At 38.8% G+C, this 23,328-nt stretch overlaps 1 protein-coding gene across 4 annotated transcripts in view; it reads left to right on the forward strand.

Moving 5' to 3' along the window:
- The window catches only part of FBXL5 (F-box and leucine rich repeat protein 5), a 35,928-nt gene that overhangs the window by 8,195 nt on the left and 4,405 nt on the right, over positions 1-23,328 (forward strand). For 2 of the 4 annotated variants that reach the window (XM_059675189.1, XM_059675175.1), the window contains 10 exons: positions 528-743; positions 2,039-2,134; positions 5,169-5,355; positions 7,168-7,350; positions 8,271-8,372; positions 9,545-9,670; positions 12,617-12,765; positions 15,587-15,669; positions 16,831-17,550; positions 20,559-20,707. In XM_059675189.1, coding sequence (XP_059531172.1) covers positions 528-743; positions 2,039-2,134; positions 5,169-5,355; positions 7,168-7,350; positions 8,271-8,372; positions 9,545-9,670; positions 12,617-12,765; positions 15,587-15,669; positions 16,831-17,550; positions 20,559-20,707 — 2,011 coding nt within the window. The remainder of the gene's footprint in view (positions 1-527; positions 744-2,038; positions 2,135-5,168; positions 5,356-7,167; positions 7,351-8,270; positions 8,373-9,544; positions 9,671-12,616; positions 12,766-15,586; positions 15,670-16,830; positions 17,551-20,558; positions 20,708-23,328) is intronic. The other 2 variants (XM_059675198.1, XM_059675181.1) reach the window with 2 other exon arrangements.

Genomic DNA, 23,328 nt, shown 5'->3' on the forward strand with positions numbered 1-23,328 from the left:
CTCTCTCTATATATATATATATATATATATATATATTATTAATTTTTTACAGAGAGGAAGGGAGAGAGATAGAGAGTTAGAAACATCGATGAGAGAGAAACATTGATCAGCTGCCTCCTGCACATCTCCTACTGGGGATATACCCGCAACCCAGGTACATGCCCTTGACCGGAATCGTACCTGGGACCTTTCAGTCCACAGGCCGATGCTCTATCCACTGAGCCAAACCGGTTTTGGCTATGAATTACTCTTAATACCTAACCCATAATTCCTTTTACAGAAGCTAAATTAATTCTCTTGTGTATAGGAGTATTTGTATTTAGCATATGTATAGACTGATGGAATTTTGGGTTTGGCGGGAATCTAGTCTAATCCCTTTTATTTAAAGAAACTAAATTTAATCAAGTTAACCAAGTATAAGAGAGCTATTCTGCTATGTACAAACTACGTAAGAATGCATTTCAATATTTCTTATTGGTGCATATTTACATGTATTTATTATGCCTTTCTTTTTAAATTTTATTCAGCTTTCTAAAACCAACTTTTCCAACAACAATGATTTCCGTGCTCTCCTGCAGTCTCTGTATGCTACTTTTAAGGAGTTCAAAATGCATGAGCAGATTGAAAATGAATACATTATTGGTTTGCTTCAACAACGCAGCCAGACCATTTATAATGTACATTCTGACAACAAACTCTCTGAGATGCTTAGTCTCTTTGAAAAGGGACTGAAGAATGTTAAGGTGAGTTGTAAAAATGGATATTTTACTATCACAACTTGTGTCATCTTCTGCTATGTCATTGGTAAAAATTGTTAGCATTTTATAGTAAATGATGTTTTGTTACAGAAAATAAAAATTTTGACACTTGTTAATAACTGTAAGGAAGACTTTACTTGGGTTTATTGTAGTGGGTTTCAACTCTGAATATAACATGAACAAGTGGACCTTTATAGCTAAAAGCAGGGTGGGGGCAGGAAAATGTATAAAGTTTTAAGAGAACAATACATTGGGTAGAATATTAGGAAGCAATTGAATAAATTAGTTGGAAAAAAAAAAGAGATTAGAGAGAACACCAAAGGGATAAAATATGCCCACATTTTGAAAGTTCATTATTTTATAAATTTTTCACATTTTAAGTTTAGAAGGCTGATATAGAAGTGATAGATAAGTTACAGGGAGATGTGATCTTAATTCATATGAGGAGGAACTTTTTAGCAATTGTCTGGACTTACAATGATTTACTGTAGTGAAAGATGTAGTGAACTCTCCTTGGTATAAGTTTGATTCATTCATACTGGATGGCTCTTATTTGTGTTCGCTATTGTTATTTTTTATTTAACAATCTAAGGCAGCGGTTCTCAACCTGTGGGTCACGACCCCTTTGGCTGTCGAACGACCCTTTCACAGGGATTGCCTAAGACAGTCCTACATTTCAGAATATTTACATTACAATTCATAACAGTAGCAACATTACAGTTATGAAGTAGCAACAAAAATAATTTTATGGTTGGGTCACAACATGAGGAACTGTATTTAAAGGGCCAGAAGGTTGAGAACCAATGATCTAAGGGAAAAGAGGTCAGTGCCTCTGACTAAATAGTCAGGTATTGCATGGTTTAAAAATTGTTGGGGCAAACCAGTTGAAAATTACTGTCTTAAAGGGATTCTGTAATGGCAAGAGTCCCGTAGGCTCCTATGGACTACTTGGAGATATATTAAGAAAACTGACACAGAAATTATATAAATATATACATTAGAAATCAATTGAAGTTTTGAGTGAATACTTGCTATTTTTAGACCTTTTGTGGCATTTAAAAAAAGAAATATGAGATCCCATTACTAAAGGAATTCAAGGTTCAGGATGGCCTTAAGACATCTTTTATACTAAGAAAGTACAGAGACCACTTTGCTATTTGTTCTTTTTTAAAAATTTTTTAAAGGTTTTATATTGCATTTTAAACTGACTTCTTAGGACCAGGTACAGTGGAAATAATGAAGCAGAATTTTTGCAGATTACTTATTTTGTTTGTTTCTAGAATGAATATGAGCAGTTGAATTATGAGAAACAGCTGAAAGAGAGATTGGAGGCATTTACAAGAGATTTTCTTCCTCATATGAAAGAAGAAGAGGAGGTAAACATAATTTTTCCTCCTTGTGATTTTGATTTATAAATTTTTAAAAATGTTATTTTGGGCTTGTTCTACCTCTCAGAGCACGCGTATGCCTTTTCTTCCACCTTTTCTTCTTTCAGGGGTGTTACCTTTGCCTTTCCCTCTCCTAAGCTCCTAGGACTCTTATTCTGTCTCTGTAACTTGTTTGCTGAGCCTACGCATTCCTGCTGGCTCACTTCTATTACTTCTGTGATTTTCCAAATAAACTTTCTCTTATATTTTGAAAGATAGATAGATAGATAGATAGATAGATAGATAGATAAATAAATAAATGTTATTTTGCCTTTGATTCTTCAAAATAATACATTAGAACACTAGAGAAAAAGGCAGTCTTTTTTTCAAACCTCAGAAAGGTTGTTGCTTTTCATTAAATGAATTATTTAATTCATTTATTCAATATTGATTTTCTTATGCAGATGGCACTATATTGAATGTTCATAACTTTTTTTTGTCACCCTAATGTATTTTCAGAACCTTTAGAGGATTCTTTAAACTCTTCCTGTATTTCCAGGCTAATAAAGAATTTTTAGGGTTTTTTTTTTTTTTTTAGTAGTGGATTTTAGTAATTAAAAGATGGTGTTAAACTTATCAATCTTGTATGCCTCATGTACATGTATTATGATATCACTGAATGAAAGAGCAAAATATTTTCTCATTCTCTTCTTTCTCTGAAGTGAGATGGGCACACTCTTCTTTGAGCACACCCTCGCCCCCCTTTCCTTAGGCGTGCACTTTGGTTTTTCTAGCCTAAGCTGTAAGGATCCTGATGAGCCTGCACCCAGGGAAGCACTGGGCGGTGGCAGCTGGTTTTGGGCTTACCCTCCGATCCTGTCTCCAGAGGCCCTTCCTTTGCCTCACTGTTTCAAGCTTTGATAAACTTACTCTTACTTAAAAACAAAAACAAAAACAAAAAACAACCAAAGTGGGATGAATATCAGGGTAAGGAATAGAGAAAATATTTGATAAAGAACTGGCTTCTTACTCATCTGTAAATTAGTTATTATGGTGATTCTTAACTATAGCTTCACCTTATAATCAGACTAGAGGCCCGGTGCACAAAAATTTGTGCACTTGGGGGTGGGGGGTCCCTCAGCCCGGCCTGTGCCCTCTCGCAGTCTGGGACCCCTTGGGGGATGACCACCTGCTGGCTTAGGCCTGCTCCCTGGGTGATTGGGCCGAAGATGGCAATCAGACAACCCTCTGGCAGCCCAGCAGCCCTCAGGGGATGTCCACTTGTCAGCGGGGAGCAGGCCTAAGCTGCAGTCGGACATCCTTAGCGCTGCTGAGGAGGCAGGAGAGGCTCCCACCACCACTGCTGTACTGGCAGCCGTCAGCCTGGCTTGTGGCTGAGCAGAGTTCCCCCATGTGGGAGTGCACTGATCACCAGAGGGCAGCCCCTGCATTGAGCGTCTGCCCCCTGGTGGTCAGTGTGTGTCATAATGACCAGTCATTCCCAGTCTTTCTGCTGTTAGGGTCAGTTTGCATATTACCCTTTTACTATATAGGATAGAAGCCTGGTGCATGGGTGGGGGCCAGCTGGTTTGCCTTGAAGGGTGTCCTGGATCAGGGTGGGAGTCCCGCTGGCGTGCCTGGCCAGCCTGGATGAGGGGCTGATGGCTGTTTTCAGGCTGGCCACACCCCCTTTGGGTGAGGTCCCCACTGGGGTGCCTGGCCAGTCTGGGTGAGGGGCTGAGGGCCGTTTTCAGGCTGGCCAGCGACTGAAGCTCCCAGCCTCTCCTTTTTTTATTCTGAGATTTATTTACCTTCTATAATTGAAACATTGTTGCTATCACTGGCGCTTCCAGGTCTGAGGCCACGGCCAGCCAGCTGAAAGCAGGTATCTGGGGTTTGTTTAGCTTTTATAATTGAAACATTGTTGCTTTCGGGCTCAGAGCCGGGCCGCGGCAGGCGGGGAACCTTGGCTTCCTCCATCACTGGAGCAAGCAAGCCTCATGTTCACTTCAGCTGTGTGGCTGCCGGCTGCCATCTTTGTTGGCAGTTAATTTGCATATCGCCCTGATTAGCCAATGGGAAGCATAGCGGAGGTACGGTTAATTACCCTTTTTGTCTTTTATTAGATTGGATTGGTATTTAAAAACAAAAACAAAACACTTTAAAGCCCTTTTTAGACCAGTTAAATCAGGTGGGATGTCGGTATGGGTATATTTAAAAGATTCCCCAAGTTATCATCATAAGCAACCAGCACTGAAACCACAGAGTTACTAGAGCAGTGTTTTTTAACCTGTGATGCACATCAAAATTATCTGTAGCACCATAAAAAAAACCTGCCATCTCTAAAGGTTCTAATTGTATAAATGAGCAGTTGAGACTAAGCATCTATTGTGAAGAAGAAATCTAGGTAATGTTGAATGGTTGAAAGTCTCAGTAGAGCTGGTCCCCATTCTCCTAGGATTTAGAGCAGCCGTGGGCAAACTACGGTCCGCGGGCCGGATCCGGTCCGTTTGAAATGAATAAAACTAAAAAAAAAAAAGACTGTACCCTTTTATGTAATGATGTTTACTTTGAATTTGTATTAGTTCACACAAACACTCCATCCATGCTTTTGTTCCGGCCCTCTGGTCCAGTTTAAGAACCCATTGTGGCCCTCGAGTCAAAAAGTTTGCCCACCCCTGATTTAGAGCCTTGTTTGGGTGGGTAGAGGCCAGTTACTGTATTAGCAGAAGGCAGTTAACTGACCTAACTGTCTAACTCTAGAGAAGAGTGAAGAGTGTTGGACAAGCTCTGTATAGGAAGACCTCGTTCTGATGCTTTGAAATTGTTTAGGGATTGACTTAGCCAGAGAATTCATAGAGAGAAGGATCTTTTTGGTGATATTCTCTATAATTTTTGGATATACTAACTTGGTGGTAACAACTAAAATTTTTATCTCTTTGAAATAGGTGATCATAATACTATAGCCATTAATAATTTAAAGGGTGTAGAGTAAAATAAAATAATTAAGCATATTTCCTTATGACTATTTTGTTTAATTTAGGTTTTTCAGCCCATGTTAATGGAATATTTTACCTATGAAGAGCTTAAGGATATTAAAAAGAAAGTGATTGCACAACATTGCTCTCAAAAGGATACCGCAGAACTCCTTAGAGGTCTTAGCCTGTGGAATCAAGCTGAAGAGCGACAGAAGTTTTTTAAATATTCTGTGGATGAAAAGTCAGATAAAGGTGAGATAGCAAGTGATTTATTAGTTTCAAGGCTCTTTGCTTTTGTTGATATGAACTTTAGATTTTGTTTGAGGAATAATTTAAGTCATTTAATGTCAAGTATAAATTTAATTGACATTAGTTTCTATCTTAGAACTTGGTGTTTGATAATTTAGCATCTCATACTTGGGCCACATGAATGTTGTATTTCTTAAAGGGATTGATATATACACAAACTAATAATTGGCCTATCAAAATTACTGAAAACTATCATATACAGAGCACGTTTGCAGTATCCAGCTTTTATATATATATATATAAATCAATATTTGTATTGATTTCAGAGAGAAGGGGAGAGGGAGAGAGAGATAGAAACATCAATGATAAGAGAGAATCATTGATTGGCTGCCTTGTGCCCCACACCGGGGATCGAGCCTGCAACCTGGGCATGTGTCCTGACTGGGTTCAAGGCAACCTTTCAATGCACAGGACAACACCCAACTAAGCCACACCAGCCAGGGCAAAATATGCCTACTTTTTTCTTAGACTACTTCCTCCTTTTTATTTTTATTTGTCTTTGATAGCTTTGCCATTTAAAACATCGTTTTAAAATATTGGCATCCTTAGGTTAGTAAAAATTTCTTTGATTCTTCTAGGTGGGCAGTAGCAGTGACACTTCTGTTAAAATAGCATAAAAAGTTTTTTGAAATTTGTCCTTTTCTGTTATTTTTATTTAACAAAGTAGGTGAGATGCATGTTGAAACAAAAATGTTTTTGTAGGTTAAGCTATAATTAAACTTATAAAACTTGTGTGCTTCACTCTGAAATTCAACTTGGGCCTTTAACACCAAGCCAAGGCCTGTTGTGTCTGGTTTAATTGTAGTATATAACATGGGATTTAAAAGCATCACACTTATTACATTTAATTCTCCCACTCCTTCAAAGCAAATTATAGCTGCTTTATTTTAAAAATATTTGTTACTTAAAAAGGGTTGGAAGTAAGTAATTTGTTCATAGCATTACAATATTTTTGTGAAGACAAATCATTCAAAGTCCTCAAATTCTTCCTAGTACTTCAACAATGAATCTTTTATATTTTATATTCCTTATTGTATACCTAATTTGCTCTCCCCCCAGAAAATTGCTACTGAATTAATGTTATAGGAAATTAGACATCCAATGACTAATTTCTACAATAGTTGCTGACCAAAGATTCCTGATAAATGTATGCCAGCATTAGAAATATTTATTATATTGTCTCAACTGGCTCATAAATATAGACATATAAGTAGGTTAGGGTATTATTTATAGGTTAAAGAATTCAGATTTCACAGACTCTTATATGAAATGTGTAAAAAAAAGGGGAAACTCGAAAGATACTCACAGGAGTCATAATGCATGAATGGAAACTGTTGAGAGATTTGTGTGTGTCATTAAAAATGCCTAGGAGATCTCATAATCTAGTCGACTCCACACTTGTTGATTTAAAGCTGTATAACCTGTTGGATTTCTTTTTCAAATGATGCTGCTTATGCTACAAAGTGAGTATTGTTTTTTCTGTGACGCGTTTGTAAGAGGAAGTCGATTCTGTGTTTGCTATTGTAGCTCCCACTGATGAAGTACGATTTGAGCCATGATAGTTTAACCCTACGGATTCTTAACACGTTTAACATCCTTATGTTACCTCTGATCCATGTTACTTCCTTTTCACATCTTGCAAGCAGGAAGGAGTGGACTTTAGGCACTTGATTTTATTTATAGAAATGTGATTGCATTTCTTAGTGCTTTTGCTCTTATATCATCTAATGGTAAAACTTTCTTTTTTTATTTCAGAAGCAGAGGTGTCAGACCGATCCACAGGTATAACCCATCTTCCTCCTGAGGTAATGCTGTCAATTTTCAGTTATCTTAATCCTCAAGAGTTATGTCGCTGCAGTCAAGTAAGCACCAAATGGTCTCAGCTGGCGAAGACTGGATCGCTTTGGAAGCATCTTTACCCTGTTCACTGGGCCAGAGGTAGGTAAATGGGACTTTTAGTTTGTTTACAAATATTTCAGTCTGGTTTTTTGTTTGTTTGTTTGTTTTTTAAAAGAAATACTCATAGACATTAATAAGTAAGGCCAGTGAGTTTAGTACTCATTTAGAAATTATTGGGAAACTGAGAGGTTAAGTAAAAAGTAGATGTCATAGTTAGTGTTCTTTGTATGCATTTTAGAGTGAGTTATGTGATGTGTGCCATTTCCTTTAAAATAATCAGGAGAAAATTGTTGGGGAGAGAATGCAAAATAATTGGCAAAATGTTGATCATTGTTGAAGATAGGTGATGAGTACATGGGTATTCATTGTGCTACTTTTTTATGCAATTTCTTCCTATTTTAAAATTATTTTTGGAATTTTCAATAACAAAAAGTTAGAAATCAAATTAATAGGATGTCAGAACTGCTTTAAATAATTAGATTATTTACATATTTAAGAAATACAGAATAAATTTAATTAAATATAAAGATGAGGTGCTATTATGGTTGCCTTTTGGTAGTAGCTCAAAATAACTGAATCTATTTTTGTCTCCAGCATATTTTTTGATTTTTTTGTGTGATTAGTAATGCCTCACTCAGTAAATCAAAAATTTATATTAATTCATGTGTTAAGATACTTTTTTACATGTGAACAATTAAAGAAAATTTCTTTTCATGAGCATATAATGTAGTCATGGGGTAAATGCAGCTCTATTGCATGTAATTTTTTTTGTCACTGAATTAAAATAATTTCTAGATGAATATTAACCTCAAAATTCACATTAAGTTATTCTGAGTTTCCTATAATTTGTCAGTTTGACATGGAAATATATATTTCTCACATAATTAAATTATGAACATGATTGTAAAAAGTTTTATATTTACCATTTTTTAAAAATATATTTTATTGATTTTTTACAGAGAGGAAGGGAGAGGAATATAGAGTTAGAAACATCGATGAGAGAGAAACATCCATCAGCTGCCTCCTGCACACTCCCCACTGGGGATGTGCCCGCAACCAAGGTACATGCCCTTGACCAGAATCGAACCTGGGACACTTGAGTCCACAGGCGGATGCTCTATCCACTGAGCCAAACCGGTTAGGGCTATATTTACCATTTTTTGAGTAGTGGGTGGGCTTGTATGATCCAAATGATCTAGAATTGCTATTTTTATATGGAATAATTTTTTCTATTAGTTGTAGTATAATGAAAGTCAAGCAAGACAAATATGGATGTTTTAAATGCTGTTTTTACTTAGCTATGTTTTTAATTATGAATAATTATTAGGAATTGATATATAATGTAGGTACTGTTTAATAAAAGATCAAATGTGATGATGATATGCTAGACTTCTGTGAAGTTAAGTCGATATTAATGTTTCTTTTTTTTTTCCTGTTTCAATATGCTTAAAAAGTTCCAATAGAAATGGTTTTTATGTATTTATAGTATTTGTTTCCAGTAGTTCTCACTCAGAACTGATTTTACCCACCTTGAGGGACATTTTGGTATGTCTGTAGAGACATTTTTGTTCAGTCTGGGGGAATTTACATACTGGTCTTCAGTGGATGGAGGCCAGGGTTGCTCTTAAACACCCTACAATGCGTAGAACAGACCCCCACAACCAAGAATTCCCTAGGCCAGGATATCAGTAGTGTTGAGGTTGAGAAACCCTAATTTAGATATAAGTTCAGTTGGGAGTTCAGTCTCTGTCTCTCACTTCACAATCATGTGATTTAAATGCAGTATATCCTCCAGGATCTTTAAATTTATGGCTTACTTTACCTTAATCTGACCTGTTTACTTCTGTTCCTACCTCCTTCTGAATTGCTGACTAATCCACTACTCAGCAGAAAGTCTTGCGTCCTTTTGTTTATTAGCTGTCGTTATGGAGATATTGCCAGAGCCAGTGTGAAGCCTTGTAGGGGAAAAAGTTAGGGTGGTTTTCAGTGATTTCTAAAATTGCCAGTAAGATTATTGATAATTATTTTTCATTGTTCTTTTTAGCATGTCTGAAATTGAATTCTTTGCTTATTTAAGTGTAATTTTTTTTAACCATAACTGAATATTTCTAACAATAGCTGGCCCATTGCCTGGGGCTCATGTGTGTGTAGAGATTTTTATTATAAATAGGTTACTTTTTTTGTAATGGTAGTCAATCTAATCTTATTTTGTTCTTGTTTATTTGTTGAATAGGTGACTGGTATAGTGGCCCTGCAACTGAACTTGATACTGAACCTGATGAGGAATGGGTGAAAAGTAGAAAGGATGAAAGTCGTGCTTTTCAGGAATGGGACGAAGATGCCGATATAGATGAATCTGGTAAGCTCTGTTTGGAAATAAAATTATTACATGGTGCTTTAATAATTCCTATTATATTAAATGAGTAAATTAATATTATATTAAATCAGTCTATTCAATATTATATTCAAATGTAAATTTCCATGATAATATTTACGTATTTAGTGTTTTCTAAAGAAACATATTTTTAAACCTACTACTTTTTAAAATTTGAAGGATAATCAGCAAATTTAAAATGTATTCTGTTTGAAGTAATTTTTTTAGTGTGTATAAGATTGTGTTACATATGTTTTTATATTTAAATACCTTAATCAGAAAATGCTGGTTATTCTTCTTATTTAAATAATGTACATTCATGATAATGCTTTGAAGTTTACAATGTGTGTTTTTAAATGTGCTCATTTGGTCATTCCGTAGTATTTATTGAGTCATCTGTGGCCCAGAGGAAGGGGCATGAAGCTGTCAAATCTGTTTTTCCTTTCCTTTTTTTTTTTTTTACTTGACTTTATTGGGGTGACATTGGTTAACATAACTATATTATTAGTTCTATAATACATCATCTGTGTATTGTATGTTTACCACCCCAAGTCAAGTTTCCTTCCGTCACCGTTTATCCAGCCTATATGAACTTGTTTTTTCATTTGTAAATAGTTATGCTGCTTGCCTCACATGGTTGTAGAATTGTGAAGTAATCTGTAAAAATTCTTTGCAAATGGTAAGGGACTAACTAGTGTAGCCATTCATTAAGCACTGTGAAAGAATTCATGAGTGAATAAGACTTTATTTTCTACCCTTAAAGTACTCACAGGTGAGAACTTAGAATACATGATTCTTAATTCACTGTAAATAATGAAAAATGCATTTTAATAGAGGTGCAGAAATATGCTATTTGGGAAAGGAGAAAAACATAAAGTTTGTCTTAGATATTATTCAGATAATAATTACTAAAAGATGATGAAATAGTAAAAAAATAACAGATAAGATACTGTTCTACTTGGTAAAACTGGACCTGTAGGAAGTTTTTATTTATAAGTTGTCCACTTAAAAAGTAGTAAGCTGGTCTGGCAAAAGAACTAAATGTGGAAAGTAAGGACTATAAAGTTAAAGGTTATTCTTTCAGCAGCAAGTTTATTTTTATGAAATGAAGGTGCCACATTTTGGTATAGTTTTGAGCATTTGCAAGATACGACATAAGGAACACGGGAGAAAGAGGTCTATTCCAGTTAGATTTGGTGATGTGCTTATCCCGTTGCAGGTACTTCCTGAGCATGGGGTTAATAGTGAACAAAATGGAGGAGGGTGGAATCTCTGGCCTTGTTTAGGATAAAATTTGGAGAGGGTAGGCAGATAATAAGTGCAGGCAAAAATATATTCTATATTAGATAGTGTTGAATGCTGTGGAGAAAAATAAAAAGGCAAGAGTGCCAGGAAGAGAGAAAAGAAATTATGATTTTAAATAAAGTGATTAATTAAGGTCCGGTCCCCTGAGAAATTTGAGCAAAGACCTCAAACAGGTAAGGTCTTTACGCAGATGTCACATTAGGGAAAACTTGATTTATCTGTCCTAGAAAATTAATTCGTAATATCTATGTTTAGTTTTAAAGGCTTTACCAAACTGTTTGCTCTTCAACATTTGAAGATAGCTAAAGTGAAGGCTGTTGTTTTCCTATGTATTATTGAAAGGGAAAAATTAAGACTATAAGGTCAAGCCCTTTTTAAGATAATATGTCCAGTTATTTACTGGATCTAAGACTAAACTACCATTTATGTTAGTACTTTTTCAGCTTAGCTGTATAGAAGTTAATGTTCTTGTAGGATGTTTATTTTTTTTTTTTAAGATTTCACAGTAAACAGTACAACACATTTAGATGGAGAGGGCAACAGAAAGAAGACTCATTTGTGAATAAAAGTATAGCAGAATAAATAGGTTTAATTAAAAGTCATTTTTATCCATATATATTATGTCTGGCTAAAGGAAGAGTTAGGATAATATCTGTAAACATGGAACCATTAGTTACAAATTCAGATTTATTCTTTCTGCTTACATTCCTTTTGTCAGCTACAATGATTTTGTTTGTTTGTTTTAATGATACTTCCTTAATATATGTGTGTGTGTGTGTGTGTGTGTGTGTGTGTGTGTGTGTGTGTGTGTGTATATATATAAAAATAGGTTTATATTTAGAGACATTTAAGTTAGGTCTTCAGGTAAGCATAATAACAATAGGACCCTGAGAAAGGTGATAAAATTATTAGTTCATTATTTTTATTGTAGTGTTTTTTTTTTCTTATATCAAATTGAAGTTTGCAGTTTTTTTTGTTGTGTTTGTTGTTACAGTAGTGCATCCTGTTGTAATCATCCAAGTTCTGCAGAAATTATTAAGCAAAAATCAAAAGCCATGCTCATTTTTAACTTCTTAAAAACCCCAAGGTACTTTACTTTGCTTGATTTATTATGACCAGGCTAACTTAATTGTTTCAAATCTCTTCCAGCTCTATGTCCCTTATATTTGGGTAAAATAACTAATGTTACTTTTATTATGGTTCATTTTTCTTTTGGTGTCCTATATTCTCTTAAAGAACTCCTAATATTCTTCAAGTATTCAAAGTTTTTTTCCTAAAGCTGTTTTCAGTGCCTGAAACTGGAGTTACATTTTTGTATCCTTTGCTGCCTATCTTGATATCAAAATTACCTTCAATCTTGAAATACCGTATATGAAAAAAACACACCTTCCCTTTATTCTCATTGTAAACCTTTTATTTTTCTTCTTTCACCTATTTTTAATTGAAGCCGGACCAGTTAAACATTTAAGTCCTGGGGAGTGAGACTTTGTCCGTTTAACTTGCTTTGCATACATAGGGGAGTTTAAGGATAGCAAAGAGTATTTAATATTTAATATTGGTGATTCAATGAGTACCCTAATTATAATTAGTATATCAAGTTCTTAGACTTTTGAATTTATTTTACAGAAGAGTCTGCAGAGGAATCGATTGCTATCAGCATTGCACAAACGGAAAAACGTTTACTCCATGGCTTAATTCATAATGTTCTGCCATATGTTGGTACTTCTGTAAAAACTCTAGTATTAGCATACAGCTCTGCAGTTTCCAGCAAAATGGTATGTATAAATTAGCACTAGTTGGATATTAATAAAAACTAGCAATGATCTAAATTTGGTTTGCTTATTCCTGAGTTTAATTAAGGAAAAAATACACTTTACCCATGAGAGTTCCTTCCCATGAGTAGGCATATACTGCTGATGTTTACATGATTTCATTTCAGTTCTCACATTAATCTTTGTATATAGATATCATTGTCTACACATTCTACAAAAGGATGCAGAGACTAGGAGAGGTTAAACAGTTTATTTAGTTTTACAAATGTTAAGTGATGAAGTCCAATTTCATATGATTACTAGAGGTCTGGTGCACGAAATTCATGGCACGGGTAGGGTCCCTAGGTCTGGCTGGCGATCAGGGCTGATTGGGGCCTTCTGGCTGCTGGCCAGGGCCTTTCTTCCCTGGCTACCGGCCAGGGCCTATCTTCATTTCATGCTGCCCCTGGTGGTCAGCACACATCTTAGCGAGCAATCGAACTCCCAGTCTCCCGGTCAGACTCCCGAGGGGACACTTTGCATATTAGCCTTTTATATATATACTAGGGGCCCGGTGCACGAAATTCGTGCACTGGGTGTGTGTGTGTGTGTGTGTGTGTGTGTGTGTGTGTGTGTGTGTGGGGAGTGTCCCTCAGCCCAGCCTGCCCCCTCTCACATACTGGGAGCCCTCAGGCGTTGACCCCCATCACCCTCCAATCGCAGGATCGGCCCCTTGCCCAGGCCTGACGCCTCTGACAGAGGCGTCAGGCCTGGGCAGGGGACCCTCATTTCCCCTCATCACTGGTTCTGCCCCCAGCCCAGGCCTGATGCCTCTGGCCCAGGCATCAGGCCTGGGCAGGGGACCCCCAGACCCCTCCTATTGCTGGCTCTGCCCCTTGCCCAGGCCTGATGCCTCAGCCAGAGGCGTAGACCCCCGTCACCCTCTGATCGCCTGATCGGCCCCTTGCCCAGGCCTGACGCCTCCGCCAGAGGTGTCAGGCTTGGACAGGGGACCCCCATCTCCCCCCAATCACTGGCTCTGGCCCCCGCCCAGGCCTGAGGCCTCTGGCCCAGGAATCATGCCTGGGCAGGGGACCCCCATCTCCCTCTGATCGCTTGCTCCACCCCCCGCCCAAGCCTGACGCCTGTGACCCAGGCTTCAGGCCTGGGCAAGGGGACCATCATATCCCCCCAATCCCTGGCTCAGCCCCCCGCCCAGGCCTGATGCCTCGGCCAGAGGAGTTGACCCTCATCACCCTCCGATCACCAATCACCAGATCGGCCCCTTGACCAGGCCTGAGGCGTCCGGTTCGGGCAGCGGGGACCCGCAGCTGCAGCAGCCCCGCGATCGTGGGCTCCGCTTATGGCCCAGGCAAGGGACCCCTAGCTCCCGGGACTGCCAGCTTCGACCGTGTCCAGCTCCCATCGCTGGCTCCACCCCTACTTCCTGCTATCACTGGCCAGGGCGGCAAAGGCGCCTGATTCTCCGATCATGGCTGGGGGGCAGGGCAAAGGCGGCCCCAGGGCCGCCTTTGCCCTGCCCCCCAGCTCTTAGCTCCCCCCTGGATTTCCGATCACTGTCAGTGGCAGGGGGCTTCTTCCTGCTTTCCCTTTCGCCTCCCTGCATTGTGCCTACATATGCAAATTAACCACCATCTTGTTGGCAGTTAACTGCCAATCTTAGTTGGCAGTTAACTGCCAATCATAGTTGGCAGTTAATTTGCATATAGCCCTGATTAGCCAATGAAAAGGGTATCGTCGTACGCCAATTACCATTTTTCTCTTTTATTAGTTTAGATATATATATATAGAGAGAGAGAGACTAGGGGCCCGGTGCACGAAATTCGTGCACTGTGTGTGTGTGTGTGGGGCGGGGGGGGGAGTGTCCCTCAGCCCAGCCTGCCCCCTCTCACATACTGGGAGCCCTCAGGCGTTGACCCCCATCACCCTCCGATCGCAGGATCGGCCCCTTGCCCAGGCCTGACGCCTCTGGCCTAGGCGTTCGGCCCGGGCAGCGGGGAGCCACAGCTGCAGCGGCCCTGCGATTGTGGGCTTCGCTTTAGGCCCAGGCAAGGGGTCCCTAGCTCCTGGGACTGCCAGCTTCGACCGTGCCCAGCTCCCATCGCTGGCTCCACCCCTACTTCCTGCTATCACTGGCCAGGGCGGCAAAGGCACCTGATTCTCCGATCATGGCTGGGGGGCAGGGCAAAGGCGGTCCCAGGGCCGCCTTTGCCCTGCCCCCCAGCTCTTAGCTCCCCCCTGGGTTTCCGATCACTGTCAGTGGCAGGGGGCTTCTTCCTGCTTTCCCTTTCGCCTCCCTGCATTGTGCCTACATATGCAAATTAACCGCCATCTTGTTGGCAGTTAACTGCCAATCTTAGTTGGCAGTTAATTTGCATATAGCCATGATTAGCCAATGAAAAGGGTATCGTCGTACGCCAATTACCATTTTTCTCTTTTATTAGTGTAGATAGTATGTGAGGCATGGTCAGGTGGGCAAAGGATATTAAATCTCTGTTTTATAAAAATGTATTTTGTGACATCCTACATCAAAATCTCCTTGGATATTCCTTAAAAATGTAAATTTCCTGGGTCTAAACTCACAGCTACTAAAATAGATTTTCTGGGGTTTGAGCCAACATATATATTGGCAATGCAGATTTTAAAAAAATATTTATTAAGTTGATTGGGGTGACACTGGTCACCATGAACAGGCAATGCAGATTTGAAGTGATTTTTCCATGCACAAATGTTTGAGAACCTTTGGATTATGTCACTAAAAGTCACCTGCCTCTTGTCTAATGAAAAGTGTGTAGTTCTTCATAGTGACTTTTTCCCCCTTTAGGTGAGGCGGATTTTAGAGCTCTGTCCTAATCTGGAGCATCTTGATCTTACCCAAACTGACATTTCAGATTCTGCATTTGACAGGTTAGTTGTTTTTAAATATTTAAATATGATTTATAACTATGAATTTGTAGAATTGTTCTGTAGTTCCTTATTTGCATAATTATAGTTTAATCATACTATTTTTTAAATATATTTTATTGATTTTTTACAGAGAGGAAGGGAGAGAGATAGAGAGTCAGAAACATCGATGAGAGAGAAACATCGATCAGCTGCCTCCTGCGCATCCCCCACTGGGGATGTGCCCGCAACCCAGGTATATGCCCTTGACCGGAATCGAACCTGGGACCTTTCAGTCCGCAGGCCGACGCTCTATCCACTGAGCCAAACCGGTTTCGGCCATACTTTTATTTTTTATTGTCAACTCTGTGTCATGAGTGGTTGTAATTTGATAGCACCTCCAGTTCTTTGCCTCTTGTCAGGTCCCAGTTGATCCAAAACTCCAATCTGCATCATCCTGTCATTTTTATAAACCTGCACTTTGTCTAGGCTTCTGAGCCTTGCCGTGCACTATTGTTTTTAAGATGTTTTCTATTTTAGTTGGTTCCTAGTAACATTTGGCAAGGCTCCCTCATACAATTCTTCATATTTATTCTGAAATTGTAACACTTCCTTCAAGGTACACTTTCACAGATTTTACTTCTTTGGATGCTTCCAGTTTCCTTCTCCCTCTATCTCACTTTCCTTTTTTTTTATCCTAGCATTTATATCAGCACCTCTCTCTCCATTGCAGAGGGAGATGTGTATTCTTCTCTGGCTAAAGCTAATGCTCTACCATTTCCTAGAGCTTGTTTCTTCTGGATCTTCCTACATTAATCATTAGTTACTCTCTCTCTCTCTTTTTTTTTTTTAATGTGTATACAGGCTCTCCTTTACTGGTTACTTTTCAGTAAAATAAACTAGGTCTTCTCCTCTCCTAACCTTCTCTTAGGTTAAATATTCTTATTTCCTAATTTCTCTTATTGTGTTTTTGTATCTCTAGCATCTAAAATAGTGCCTGACAATATACAGTCAGTAAATGTTTGATTATATTAAAGTCTTTCTCTTTTTTCGTATTTTTTTAAGTTTTTTTTATTGATTAAGTTATTACATATTCTTTTGTTTTTTATATACTTACGTAATAGTCAAATGCTTTTGAAGAATTTAACAATATCCACTAATAGTCTTGTAACCTCTTAATTATAGTTGGTCTTGGCTTGGATGCTGCCAGAGTCTTCGGCATCTTGATCTGTCTGGATGTGAAAAAATCACAGATGTGGCTCTAGAGAAGATTTCTAGAGCTCTTGGAATTCTGACATCTCATCAGAATGGCCTTTTGTCTACAAGCAAAATTACTTCGACTACATGGAAAAATAAAGACATTAACATGCAGTCCACCAAACAGTATGCTTGTTTGCAAGATTTAACTAACAAGGCTATTGGAGAAGAAATAGATAATGAAAACCCCTGGACTAAGCCTGTTTCTTCTGAGAATTTCACTTCTCCTTATGTGTGGATGTTGGATGCTGAAGACCTGGCCGATATTGAAGATGCTGTTGAATGGAGACATAGGAATGTGGAAAGTCTTTGTGTAATGGAGACAGCATCCAACTTGAGTTGTTCCTCCTCTGGCTGTTACAGTAAAGATATTGTTGGACTAAGGACTAGTGTCTGTTGGCAGCAGCATTGTGCTTCTCCAGCCTTTGCATATTGTGGTCATTCATTTTGTTGTACAGGAACAGCTCTAAGAACTATGTCAGCACTCCCGGAGTCTTCTGCATTGTGTGGAAAGGCATCAAGGACTAGCTTGCTTAGGGAAAAGGACTTAATCTACTCTGGGAGTGAAAAATCTGACCAAGAGACTGGACGTGTACTTCTGTTTCTCAGTCTGTCTGGGTGTTATCAGATCACAGACCATGGTCTCAGGTAAGTAATCAGTTGCAAAGTATTAGGAAATGGACATGTTCTCATTCTCAAATGAAATAGAAATTTTGAATCTTAAGTGTCATGCCTTTTCGCTGATTTATTTATCCAAAAGAGTTAACCAAGATTTGTCTTACTTTAAAGTGTTAGAACATTGTAACTTCAGCATGAAGTTTCATGTTAGTTCAAATACTTTGTGATATATTGGAAGCACATAAATTAAAAAGTTTTATAAATACTTAGCAAATGCCTACAACACATTTTCTGTGATGTTTTAGTGGATATAAACATGAATAAGATAAGAATTTTTACTTGTAACAGAGAAGAAAATATATCTACCATATTCAATCTCCTTGTTATATAGGTCTATTCTTATTTTCTTTTTTTAACTCAGTTTGCTTTTTGTGTTTTTAGGGAATTTGTCTATTTAATTCAGGTTATACAGTTTGTTGGCATATAATTTTTTATGGTGCTGTTCATAATCTTTTCTATTTCTGTAAAATTGGTAGTAATGTCCCAATTCTCATTTCTGACTGATAATTTGAGCCCTCTTTCTTTTTTTCTTAGGCAATTTAGCAAAATTTTTGTCAATTTTATTGACCTTTTCAAAGAACCAATTTTTGGTCTCATTGATTTTTCTTTATTATTTTTGTACTCGAGGCCTGGTGCATAAATTTGTGCACAAGTGAGGTCCCTCAGCCTGGCCGATAATAGGGGCCAATTGGGGCCGGCCAGGGGGAGGGATGCGGGAGGTTGGCTGTGGGAGCACACTTATTACCAGCAGAATTGCTGCATTGAGCATCTGCTCCCTGGTGGTCAGTGCGCATCATAGCGACTGGTCGTTCATTCATTCAGTTGCTTAGGCTTTTATATATATACTAGGGGCCCGGTGCATGAAATTCGTGTACTGGGTGTGGGGAGGGGGGAGTGTCCCTCAGCCCAGCCTGCCCCCTCTCACATACTGGGAGCCCTCAGGCGTTGAACCCCACCACCCTCCAATCGCAGGATCGGCCCCTTGCCCAGGCCTGACGCCTCTGACAGAGGTGTCAGGCCTGGGCAGGGGACCCTCATTTCCCCCCATCACTGGTTCTGCCCCCAGCCCAGGCCTGATGCCTCTGGCCCAGGCGTCAGGCCTGGGCAAGGGACCCCCAGACCCCTCCGATTGCTGGCTCTGCCCCTTGCCCAGGCCTGATGCCTCAGCCAGAGGCGTAGACCCCCATCACCCTCTGATCACCTGATCGGCCCCTTGCCCAGGCCTGACGCCTCCGCCAGAGGTGTCAGGCTTGGACAGGGGACCCCCATCTCCCCCCAATCACTGGCTCTGGCCCCCGCCCAGGCCTGAGGCCTCTGGCCCAGGAATCATGCCTGGGCAGGGGACCCCCATCTCCCTCTGATCGCTTGCTCCACCCCCCGCCCAAGCCTGACGCCTCTGACCCAGGCTTCAGGCCTGGGCAAGGGGACCATCATATCCCCCCAATCCCCGGCTCAGCCCCCCACCTAGGCCTGATGCCTCGGCCAGAGGAGTTGACCCTCATCACCCTCCGATCACCAATCACCGGATCGGCCCCTGGACCAGGCCTGAGGCCTCCGGCAGAGGTGTCAGGCCTGGGCAGGGGACCCCCAGGTCCCTGCGGTTGCAGGCTCCGCCCCTGCCCAGGCCTAACACCTCTGGCCTAGGTGTCCGGCCCGGGCAGCGGGGACCCGCAGCTGCAGCGGCCCCGCGATTGTGGGCTTCGCTTTAGGCCCAGGCAAGGGACCCCTAGCTCCCGGGACTGCCAGCTTCGACCGTGCCCAGCTCCCATCGCTGGCTCCACCCCTACTTCCTGCTATCACTGGCCAGGGCGGCAAAGGCGCCTGATTCTCCGATCATGGCTGGGCCGCCTTTGCCCTGCCCCCCAGCTCTTAGCTCCCCCCTGGATTTCCGATCACTGTCAGTGGCAGGGGGCTTCTTCCTGCTTTCCCTTTCGCCTCCCTGCATTGTGCCTACATATGCAAATTAACCGCCATCTTGTTGGCAGTTAACTGCCAATCATAGTTGGCAGTTAATTTGCATATAGCCCTGATTAGCCAATGAAAAGGGTATCGTCGTACGCCAATTACCATTTTTCTCTTTTATTAGTGTAGATAAATTCTCTATTTAAGAAATTTTTTCCTGTATTTATTATTTCTTTCCTTTACTAGCTTATGTTTGGTCTTTTTCTAATTCGTTAAGGTGTTTAGTTAGGTTTAAGATCTTCATATTTAATGTTGGTGTTTACAGCTGTAAATTTTGCTCTTGGCCCTCTTTTTGGTGCATCCCAGCAGCTTTGGTTTGTTGTGTTTTTGTTTTTATTCATCTCAGTTTTGTGTGTGTGTGTGTGTGTGTGTGTGTGTGGTTTATAATTGTTATATCTTCTTGGTTTAGTGAACCTTATATCAGCATATAATATTTTTCTTTGTCTCTCGTAACCTTTTTTAAAAATTTAAGGTCTCTTGTTTGACAGTAGGATAGCCACCTGGCTCTCTTTTGGTTACATTTTGTATGGATTATGTTTTGTCATGCTTTTACATTTAACCTCTTTTTGTGTTTTTGCATTTAAAGTGAGGTCTCTTATAGAGAGCATATAGATGCATCATATTTTTTTAATCCAGTCTGCTAATCTCTGCATTTTAATAGAAGTGTTTGGTTTACATTTAAAATTATGTATATAATGTACCATTTGATTCCCGTTTTTCCCTTCTCTGTATTTTTTTTATAGTTATTTTCTTAGTTGTTACCTTGGGAATGTAGTTAACAGAACTTAAAACAGCCTACTTTGACAACCAATTTAGTTTCAATTATAAACAAACATTTACACAGTTCAATGTGTCCCTGTCTAAGGAATGAGGTTAGTTATGCTTTATGGAAATTTTTAATTTTTCTCATTACCAAATGAAATGGTCTATTGATAGAGGCCTAGTGTGCCAATGGAATGGAATACTTAGTTTACATAGATTAACATATTGTAATTGCTGGATTGCTTCTCTTGCAGGGTTTTGACTCTGGGAGGAGGGCTGCCTTATTTGGAGCACCTAAATCTCTCTGGTTGTCTTACTGTAACTGGTGCAGGCCTGCAGGATTTGGTTTCAGCATGTCCTTCTCTAAATGATGAATACTTTTACTACTGTGACAACATTAACGGTAATGCTTTTTTATCAATGAGATAATTTTGAAGGAATTGATTTAAAAATTTTTAATAATGTGGATCTTTCTTAGGGTTTCTGTTTAGTTTTCTAGATTCTAATTCCCAAACTGTTTTATTTTCAGATTTAGTCCTTTATATTTAATAAAATTTTAAAAATCACATGTTTTCCTTAATTAGGCCCTCTAAAAGTAATTTGTTTTTACAGATATTTTAAATATCCATTCTGGCATATTTTTGAGATATGTAGTAGTTTAGTCATATAAAGTTTTGGGCACTTCTAGAATGATATAGCACTCATTAACAATTTGGATGTATTGATGGTCTAGATATATTGATTTCTTAGGCATGATAGACAGTTTTCTAGTGGGACAAGTTTATAAAATGCAGTAGGAAAAGGACATTGGTAAAGTGAATTCCTCAGGGATCCATTCTCATAGTATTTTTAAGATTGATTCCTAAATCTACTTTTAACAATCATCAGGTAAACACTTCTTAATTTTTGTTTTGATTTTTAAGCCTATCCCTACTCTGCAGTGGGCTTGTTCCCTATGCTTTTGCAAAATATAGTCAGTGCCCTTTTGAGCATTTGATGATATTCACTCGTAGAGACTAAAATTCCCCAAAGCATACAAAGCTGCTCTTCAAGTATTAGTAAACATTTCAACTTTCTGTATTTATAACTGGAAAAAATTGAGATGATTCAAATCTCCTATGCACCTGTCTTTTACACCATATACTGTTGTTTGAGCCTGATTCGTCTTAAGATGATGGGAACATCAACTGAGTTTCTTTCAGGCAGAACGATGGACAGGAGCTAGGAAGGCTAGAGGAGTGGTCTCTTCTTTAATTACATACCAGTAGGTAGAGAAGTTAGTAAATCTGCTATTTTCCTTAAAATATATATGAAGAGACAGGAGATAGCAGCTCTCTTATTTTTGGAATCACATTGGTGATGCAGGAGATGACCTTTCATGTCTTGAAATAGCAACACTAAGTTGGAGCATTTCTTGACTCTTTGTTGCCATTGGTGTATAATCAAGGAATGGTGGAAATTTTAGTTGCAACCTGCCAAGTGTACAAAAACAAAGCATGATTGCTAAAGTGAAAGACTTGCCTCTTGTATGGATGCAGTGAGTTTGAGAAGGGAGATATTTTTTAAATGTACAGTTATGTTATTGTAGGTGCAGTATTATACTTCCTAAAGTACATAGTATACTGTGAAATATAATAAAAACAATTCTTTTTATAAGAAAAACATGTATGTTGCACTTGAATTGTCCATAATGATTTCAGCATAGGTTATGCTTGTGGGAATAATCACAACCTAATTTATTATATTTATTTTTGGGTATGTAGAAGTTATGGGGTGGGGTAGATTGGTCTCGGTTCATTTTTATGATCTGCCTACTTGTTTCTTGTATGTAATTTTATAAACATTTTTGAAATAATTTACATGATGGGATAAAATATTTAAAATCTTTTGCACTTTGTCAGGATGTTAAAATTCCTTTAATCTCAACTGGGTTTGAATATATACATTTTAAAGTGTTCTGAAGGAGCTGCTACATTTCTTTGTTGAATTTTAGATTTTCTTTTTTTTGATAAGTAAGTGGTAATTTTCAATAAATGAAATTTAATGAAGACATCTGACTTTGAAAGATGTGGAAGGAAATTAACAGTGCTTATATAATCTAATATTAAGTATCTTTTTACAGCTTCTTAAAAGGAGCATGATGTGGGGAAATTGAAACCTTTTAAAGATAATAGGGTGACTTGTCATGTTAACTTGTATTCCAGAATTCCAGCCAGCTGCTCTGATGTAATCTTTTTCTTAAAAATTAGACATGGACAGCCTAGAAAGTGTTAGAATAAAGTTACATTGCATCCAGTATTGCAGGATGACACGATGGTCCAGTATCTTTCACTATAGCCCAACTTGTACAGTAAATAGTTAGTGACTGCTTAGGGGGCCCCTTTTTATTATTATTTTTATAATTTTTCAAAGTAGCTAATATGCTTATACGTGATCTTAGAACAATAAGGAGCATACTTAGATGACAAATGTTTTAAATATTTGAGAGCAACATTTAATTATGTTTTTTTGTCAAAAGAAAGTTTACATAAATACCAGGTTACTAAGTAAAAGAAGTAAATACTAATAAATGATATTCATTATCTAAATAATAAGTGATGCATAAGACAGAACGATCTGTTTCAGAAACACAGGCAGAGATTTTGCAGAAGGTAATTTAGTAATCAAATATTTATTTTTTAAAAAATACATTTTATTGATTTTTTTACAGAGAGGGAGAGGGATAGAGAGTTAGAAACATTAATGAGAGAGAAACATTGATCAGCTGCCTCCCACACACTCCCCACTGAGGATGTGCCCGCAACCAAGGTACATGCCCTGAATCGAACCTGGAACCCTTCAATCCGCAGGCCAACGCTCTATCCACTGAGCCAAACCAGTCAGGGCTAGTAATCAAATATTTAAACAATACCTACTGGGAGACAGACACTGTACTAAACATTGCTATAAAATGCCATTTTTTATTCTTCTGAATGATTCTTCATAACATTTAAATTTATTTGATTGATGAAGTTAAGATTTAAA

The sequence above is a fragment of the Myotis daubentonii genome, chromosome 1 (genome assembly GCF_963259705.1).
Source record: "Myotis daubentonii chromosome 1, mMyoDau2.1, whole genome shotgun sequence".
In the NCBI taxonomy this organism is placed as follows: Eukaryota; Metazoa; Chordata; class Mammalia; order Chiroptera; family Vespertilionidae; genus Myotis; species Myotis daubentonii.